We start from the raw sequence: 8527 nt of genomic DNA, 5'->3' as shown, positions 1-8527 counted from the left end.
CCCAACTCAACAATCACACTTGCACATAACACAGAATGGCATTGCACCGCTATATTTAACTACAGATCTTTTAAAGATGCTAAACGTTGACCTGTGCCTAAAACTTCACCAAACAAGAATAAATTAGCATTAAGGAAAAGTGAATTAATTTGCATCCAAGAATCTGTTTTGTTAAATGCCCTGGAGAGGTATTAAATTAAATTTGCTGCAATGCCAAAGCAATTTCTGTTGGCGCTTTCCCAGCACAGTGCAGCCAGCCACATAGCTCCCACCAACAGCTCTGCATTGTTTCAGGGTCCCAGGATTTATTCGGCAGGCTTGTTCTTTGCAGGTGCAGGGAGACTGTTCAGATCTTCTTGTTCGGTGACGTTGTGATCGGAGCGGTCATGACAGCAGTCCTTCATAACGCTGTAGTAGACCGGGGCGGTGTACGGCGCAGGGTTCTCAGCACTCTTCTCTTCGCACTTGCATAACTTCCTAAAGGCAGCCCTGAACTTCTGTGACATGAGGTTGTAGATGATGGGGTTGATGGCACTGTTCAGGTAGATGCACATGCGGCAGAAGAGGAGGAACCAGATGTTCAGGTATGGAGGGTCCATGAAGGAGTTCACCACCACCAGCGTGCGATAAGGCATCCACAGGAGGGCGAAGAGGACCACCACCACTGCCAGCATTTTGGTCACCTTGCCGGTGGGGATATGCAAAAAGAGAAATAGTCAGATGATGCCTAATCTCCAGCAGAGCTTTCCCACCTGGAGAAGTGCAGACAGCTAATTCAGTCTACATATACCTTATATCTCCATCTGAACATTTAAAATAGGCACCCAAACCATGGGGATATTCCTCTCTGAACCCATTTTGTTCATGGAACAATCTTGCATAAATAAACCCATTAAATATTAGGTGTTCACCTACCACGATGGAGCCTTTAAAACTCTTCAGGAGTGGGGGTGTACCGCGGGGTATATCTCAACTTCCTACCTAGCATCTCCTGGTTTCCTACACCAACCATATTGTTCCAGGCAGCAGGCTCCTGGTACAGAGCAGCACTGGGAGCAAAGGAGACTGTCTGGAGTCTTACACAAATTCCTACTTGTGCTGATACGGGAGTTATTTAGCTAATTGGTACGGGTTATGTTAATTTGCAGCACACTAGGGAAGTACTGTATTAAAGGGAAAGAAGATACTGAGAATACAGAAGTGAGCAGTAATTGCCCTCAGCTTGACTCAAGCTTGCTTAAGAAAATGGGGTTTTGTACTGAAACTCCAGTGATCCTAATAATTTCCACAGCTATTTCTGGGAGGTGACAATCATCCTCCAACAAATACTTACAGAATACACACGTCCCCAAGGAGGAAAGTATGAGTAAACACTGATGCCACACACATATTAAGGCAGTGGCGTTTCAAACGTCAGAAAGGGAGTTGTGCAATGACTCCAGCTCCAGATATGCAAATAAGCACTCAAATAGCGCTTCTCAGTCTCTCAGCTTTTCTTGGAGTGCTTTTTTCACTTTGTCACAGCAACTGTGCCTTCCTGCAATGCTGTGAGTGGAAACCGGGAGTGGTTGGTAGTGGCAAAAAAACTTTCCTACAAGAAAGGAACTATTATCAAGCTGAGGCCAAAATAGAAGTGTTTTGCTGTGTGCGGTTTAATAGGAATGGGAGGACACTTCCCAGAATAAGGTCTTGCAGTGAGTGCTGAGGCTGTTGCTAAGACTGCAGAGTGTTTGCTGCCACAGTTTGTTACCTTTTGGGAAAGATATGAGGGATTGCACAAGTTTTGTTAGTAAAAGGTAGCTTCAGAGCTTTCCAATGCCTTTTACAAGGGCTGGTTGGATCCAGAAGAGCAAGAGCCATCTCATGAGCTTTTGGCTTCAATCCACCCTGTCTTGTGTGCAACTGCTAAGGTAACGACCTGGTTTATAGAAATACTTCTGAGCAGAAAGGCTGCGAGTGGACAGCAGCTGCTTGGCACACAGGTGACCATCATCAAAATTTCTATGTACCAGTGTGGTTGTAGCCACTGCCTCCACCAAGGCTGGCAGGTGATCCGGGCTCAGCCACCCCTTGCCAAGGGAAGGAGCATCCTGGCAGCAGTGGTGAGGCAGTATCGCTGTGGTCTGCCCTGCAAGACCTGGGAACAGAGAGCTCCCAGACACCAGATCAGCCCAGGAAGGAGCAGGTTTTCCTTCAACACCGTATGCCACATGAGCAGTGGGTATGGATGGGACCAGTGTTCTCTGCTGTTCTAAGCATCTTTGTAGCAGAGATGGAGCACTCAGCCAGCCTGCTGCCTTCCACAGACCCACTTCTCACGTTTGCAGGGAGAATTGCTTTTGCCATATTTTTGATTCATCTGAGGTTTATTTCCGAAGAATCTGCATGAAGTTCATCTGAACAAAACCGTGCTAATAGCTGAACCCTACAGCAAAATGCAACCAACTCCTCAGCTTAAGTGATCCTAATGACCATTTCAGTCAGAATTTAATTCCCTCCCTACTAAGCAGTTTATTTCTCCTTGGTGGTGAGGGCAGGCTCTGTGCTTTTCCACCCCATGCAGAGAATGAGCACGTCCCTGTCCTGCCTGGAAGGGCCCATGTTAAAGAGCTGTCTTGGGGGTAAGGTGGGTGGGAGTCTTTCCATCAGCTTCAGCAGTCCTAAACAGGTTTTCTGAAAAATGTGTCCTGGGGAAGTGAAACGCCACACGTCTGCAGGTCTGGACTGAGACACAGGCACTGCTCGCTCGGTGAGGGTCGTCTCAGCTCCCGAGATGCATTTACCCACCGCAGGGCTGGGGAGAATGAAGCCCTGAGCTTTCATACACTTAGCTCTGCTCTCTGGCAGGTGGCAGCCCTTCTGGCAGGTTTCTGTCTCTTTTAAAACTAACACATTAATGTGGCTCATGTGCTGTCTCCTGACACTGAAACATCTTTGGCTTTTCAACTATTCTAACTCTCTGCCTTGTTTTACTGTTCAGGAACCCACGATGGTTGTGAAGAGTGATCTGGGCTCTGCATCCGAGTGACAGCACCAGGGGAGTGTATCCTAATAAGGCTGAAAAGTAAGTTCGTTCTGGCCCTTTCTGAGACCAAAAGAAATGTAGTCTGGAAAAGAACCAGCGATTCATCTGCTTTTTAGCCATAACTGGCCCTGCTTTTCGGCTGGTTGTTATGGAAATGCCAGCAGTGTTCGCCCAGCTCCCTCCTGAGCAAGATCCCGACACCTCCCTCCAGACTGCAGAAGACCACGGCGTGCTGTCATCCAAAGAGCACCCCCTCCACATCCTACAGACCCGCAAAAAAGCTGTCTTTGTCCTGGGAGAGGAAACTGGCTGGAAGCAGCACCAGGAGGATTTATTACCTCCATCTCACTGAATGCCTTCAGCACTCCCCGAGGACGCTGCATCCACCCCACAAGCTGGGACGGGCAGCCCTGTGCTAGCTTGCTGTAAGACTGAAATTTGCCTTTTAAAGCCAACCGTCGGCGTGGACCGTGTTCTCCCGGGTGCGACTTAGGCAAAGCTGTGTCGACACAGGACGCCGCCTCTGAATAAAGCCTAACGGTCTATCCCAAACTCACTCTCATATCGCCATCGTGGGGCAAGAAATCTCCAGTGTCGCCTGCGTGTGGGCAAGAAATCTCCAGTGTCGCCTGTGTGCGTGGCTAAAAGTGGTCTTCGTGCCTTTCCTCCTTGCTGAGGCAAGTGACTATAGCACACTTGAGGTGCTCTGAACTTAGCTTGGGACATTTTTCTGTAACTGGAGTATTCCTGAATTATAGGTCAAAAAAACCCCAGCTGCACCCAAAAAAATCAGAGTTTTGCTGCAGCCTCAAAGCATCCCTTAGGGAAGCACCAGCTCAGGGACAACAATTTTTTCAAGTATATTGCAACAACACTGTGTAGACAGTGTGCACACAACAGATTAGGGAAGCACCAGCTCAGGGACAATTTTTCCAAGTGTATTGCAACAACACTGTGTACACAGTGTGCACACAACAGCTGTAAAGGAGCTACGGGTAGAACCAAGACAAGGCAGAAGGAGTTGTTTTAATAGAACAGCTGGTATTTAGTTAAAAACCACTTTTGAGCACATAATCCAGGGTTGCTGCTGGATAGCCAAGGATCTGCTGTGCTGACCCCTGGGTCCCTATGCCAGAGGTAAAGGGCATCTTCCACCAGGTTTGTACCTCTGGTGCTTTGCTTCTATAAATAATAAATACAGCAAAACCTCACACTCTGTCTTGTCCTACTCTGGACGTCTGTGTTTTAGAGGCACCAGTGAGGGAACAGCAGCATCTTCATGCTCTGAAAAACAAGCAGTGCAGCCCCGGGGCTGCGTGGGAGCACATAGAGGGAATTTTATTTCCAAACTCTGTATCTCCACAGCAAAACACCCCCAGCCATCCAGGCTCTTTAGAGTCAAGGGAGAAAAATGGTCACTTTTGGGGTAGCCCCTCTTGGGCGTCTCTCAGGGGCCTGGAAGTGCCTGCTTGCAGTGCTGGGGTCCCACTTTGCCGCACTGCTGGGACACAGCCTGCTGTCTGCAGGGTCTGGTGGAGCTCTCACTGCACATGTGGAGCCTGTCACACCGCCACGCTATTGTTCTTTTGGACCAAACTTGCAAGCATGATTTTTAATGGTGTCTCTAGTGGTTTAGTCTGCATAGCAATCGCATTTTAAAGAAGCTGCACCCTTGCTTCAATCTTCCCCACTCATAGCACGTGCATTACTTTCACAGCCTCTTCATCAACCCATCAGTTTGGAGACAACCAGCATTTGTTATGAGAGCAGTTTCCAATGCTGTGTCCTCACTTCTGATGCTCAGGACAAGACCCTTTATCAAGGAACCCCGTGGAAATTCCTGGTGACATTTTCAAGGGCTGTCAGCACTTCTCAGGAGAGCGTGAGAGATCAATGGCATTACCTGTCAGGCTGCCCTTTCCTTTCCACCCTGGCCACGGGTGATTAATGAGCAGGGAAACACACTTGTGAGCCTCTCAGCCAGAATCAGCTTTTGCAAAGCAAAGTTGAGATCTATCTGTGTTTCTTCTTTCCACAAGTTTCCTCTGGTTTCGAGGGCAGTTGTGCCATGGCTATCAGAAAATCAGAGAGGAAACCTTTCTTCTAGTGAAGATGACACACTGGTGTCCAGGCTGCTCCCTTCTAGGGCCCAAACCTGCCCATTGCATGGGGGCTTTTTGCCATTGATTTCCTTGGGGATGAACCTTGCCCAGAGAAGACCACTCAGGTCCCTTTTGTGACTCTCACACCTTTGCTAAAGCCAAGTTGGTGGGGTGTCCCATAGACCCGGGTGCTGAGAGTGCTGTGGGGGACATAGCCTAGCCCCCCTCTGGACTCTGCCCTGCTCCTTCCATGGGCACATGTGCCTCTGTCTCCATCACCCATGTGTCTCACCCTCACTGGCCACAGGAACACTCTCCTCTGCACTGGCCTTTAAGCCCCTTATCCTAGCCATCATCTCCATCTGCCAGCTCCGCTGGCATGAATGGATTCAGCTACCTTCTTTCTCACATTAAAACCCCTTTCGTTCTGCCCATTCCCCAGCACTCAGCTCATGCTTCCCCTCTGCTCTGCCCACACCACCTCTCTGGGGTCCTGCACGCTGCAGCATCTCCCCAAAAATACCATCTCTATGGGCCTTGCTGGCCCTGCGCAGGGAGACCAAATCCAGGCAGAATCCAGTGCTGACCCCTTGGGAGGGGGGGGGGCTCCTTCCACCCCAGGTGGTTGTATGGTTGGGTTTTCCCTCATAACTAGATGCAGAATCATGACTCACTGCAGCTTCTGCTCCTCAATCCATTGCACTGCCAGCAAAAACTCTGGCTGCGTTTCAGGCAGTGCTCAGGTGGATGCTCTGGCAGGACCTGGATTCGTTATGCTCCGAGCACTCCTGTTTTCACTGCCCAAAGCTCTTGTCAAAATAGCTGTGTGGTTTGACTTGGCTCTGGTGAACAGATAACTTATTTCTGCAGATCCCCTCAGCGATGAATCAAATGTTTAACTTTGAACACCCGGATCCTGGTTTTGCCCCCTCTGATGTAATAGACCGTCATATAGATGTCCCTGTAAGTACATATAAAATGAAGCAGTCATGTCCTGTGTCATATCCAACTTGTGAAAGATGTTCATGGAACAACCTGGTATCAGCCACCTCTGGGGTGCAGCATCTATCTGACAGCCACCAACCCGTGTGTCAGCCACCCAGGCCACATGCCACGGGTGGCACAGCTGAGTTTTCTTCCCCCACCACTCTCAACAAAGATTGCTTTGAAGACCTGCTGGTGTGAAATTAGAACCCATAGCTGGAAGCCCTGAGAAACTGCTTTACAGTTTAAAAACTCAGTGCCATCCTTACTCCCTTTCTTGGCGATGTCAGGCCAGGCAGGGGAAGCCTTTGCATGCTAAGATATTTCAGGAGGTAGTGACCATCTCAAGAAAACTCCCGGTGTAATAGAAAAGAGAGTACAAGATGTTTCCAGGAGCTGGAATGGCTGTCATCCAGCCTCATCGGGACTAACGGCGTCAGCCACTTGTCCTAATCATGCTGGAGCATTCTGTGTGCAGCACGGTCACTCCACGGCACAGCACCAGAGTGGGGGAGCAGCACAGCCCCCAGCAGCTGCTCTGGAAGGAGAGGTCTGTTGACCTGCACTTTTAGCTACTGCCTTGTAGCATCTAGAGACCTGGCTGTCGAACACCCTGCCTGAGGCTCCTGCAGCAGCCTGTGACCCAGGGAGAGTGGCCAAGTACTTCTGCAGAAGTCAGGACTTGCTTTGAACCTTTCTGTGCTGGAGCAAAAGGGAGAAAGAGCTGAACTGGAAAGACTTAGAAGTTCATGAGGAAATACACGTTCTCTAAGCTGTCCACTTCCCCTCTGTGACTCTGAATCATCTCTCCTGGGGAATGGAGGGTGCTGAGCAAGTCAAGCAACAAGATACTAAGTTGGAAACATGAGGACTTTAAGGCAGGCTGAAGCCTATTTCAGGCTGTCTGGAAATCACATCAGAACTGGTGATTTCAGGCACCTAAGCCAGACTCAGAAATTCAGCCCTTCCCTTTAAAACAGCCCGTGTCTCTGCCTGTCGGAGTTTGAAACCGGAATGGGACGGTCTCCTGCAAACAGCCAGCTAGCTGACAGGTGTCCCATGTCCAGATACTGACTTACCCAAGGGGATGGGGCAAGAGATAGTAATTGTCCCTGTGGACAGAGAATGACGAGGAACGAGGGCAGGAGATGGGAGGAAAAGGAGATGGGGAGCGAGCAGGCAGCTGAATGATGGGGGAGTCACGGAGAGGCAAACACACCCCTGTGGCACCGAGGTGCCTTCCCCAGCTGCAGAGACTGGGGGGCTGCAGCCAGGGCCCGGCTCACAAGGCAGAGTCTCCCCTCCTTTCGCTTCTCTACATCTGAGGTCACCCAGGACCCTGCCTGGGAGGGGAGTCCCACTGGCATAATGTCACACAGCACTCCCCTCCTCCAGGAGGCAATCAGTAATTAATTATCCAGCAGACAGCCCTGCACCCCTGCCTCTCCCAAGTGATGCCTTGTCCTGCTCCACTGAGCTCAGCCAAAGCAGGGGGAGCCCAGCCATGCTGCCAGACCCCAGCTGGGCTTGGGGGGCTTCTCTGTACCAAAGCAGCACTCTCCACTCCCCCACAAAGGGAAGCAAAATAGCGGGGCACCCTGTCCCCTACCAGAATGCCCCTCAAAGCCCTGAGCCCCCGACAGCGCTGCCTGCACCCCGGCGTGCCCCAGCCCCATCGGGGAGCCATACCTGCTTGCGGGAGGTCAGGGCCCCCTTGCTGCCCCGGCAGGAGAGCTTGAGGGAGCCGCCCTGGTGTGTGGAGCCCAGGCAGGACTGCTGCGGGGTGGTGGGCAGGGGGGTCACGAAGAGGATGCGGGCAATGAGGCCGTAGAGGACAGTTGCCAACCCTAAGGGAATGACGTAGAAGACGGCAAAATCCAAGAAGTAAATGGGCATGTAGAGGCTTTGGGAGACCCGGTAGCCGCAGCTGACCTGCGCCCCATCCGAGAAGGTGACCTGGGTCGTGTCCACCAGGAAGAACCACATGAGGCAATAGACGGAGGTGAAAAGCCACAGCGAGGAGATGATGCGCTTGGCGCGGGACACGGTGCACAGGAGCTGCGCTTTCATGGCGTGGCAGATCGCGATGTAACGCTCCACCGTGAAGGCAGCGATGGACCAGGCGGAGATGTTGATGCCCAGGTACTGCAAGTAGGTGATGCAGAGGCAGCCGGCGTAGCCGGACACCCAAGACGCCACCACGATGTGGGGCAGCCCGGCCGCCAGCAGCACGATGAGGTCGGCCAGGGCCAGGCTCACCAGGTAGCAGTTGGTGGGGGTCACCATGTGCCTGCTGCGCAGCACCACCAGCACCACCATGGCGTTGCCCGCGATGCCCACGCCACAGATGAGCAGCACCAGCAGGATGGTGACCACCTGCAGCTCCAGGGGCTGCCGGGGCATCTTGCCCAGGGTC

At 51.5% G+C, this 8527-nt stretch overlaps 1 protein-coding gene across 1 annotated transcript; it reads right to left on the bottom strand.

Annotated features, from left to right (window-relative positions):
• Positions 1-305: 305 nt before the first annotated feature.
• LOC104504166 (thyrotropin-releasing hormone receptor-like) lies at positions 306-8523 on the bottom strand (the record flags this gene model as incomplete). Its single annotated transcript, XM_010152989.1, has 2 exons — positions 306-683; positions 7801-8523. Coding segments are annotated over 2 exons (1101 nt in total), but the record flags the coding sequence as incomplete, so codon positions are not given.
• Between the last annotated feature and the right edge of the window lie 4 nt (positions 8524-8527).

Source organism: Eurypyga helias, unplaced genomic scaffold (assembly GCF_000690775.1).
Source record: "Eurypyga helias isolate BGI_N326 unplaced genomic scaffold, ASM69077v1 scaffold4746, whole genome shotgun sequence".
In the NCBI taxonomy this organism is placed as follows: domain Eukaryota; kingdom Metazoa; phylum Chordata; class Aves; order Eurypygiformes; family Eurypygidae; genus Eurypyga; species Eurypyga helias.
This window is presented reverse-complemented; position numbering and strand designations above follow the sequence as displayed.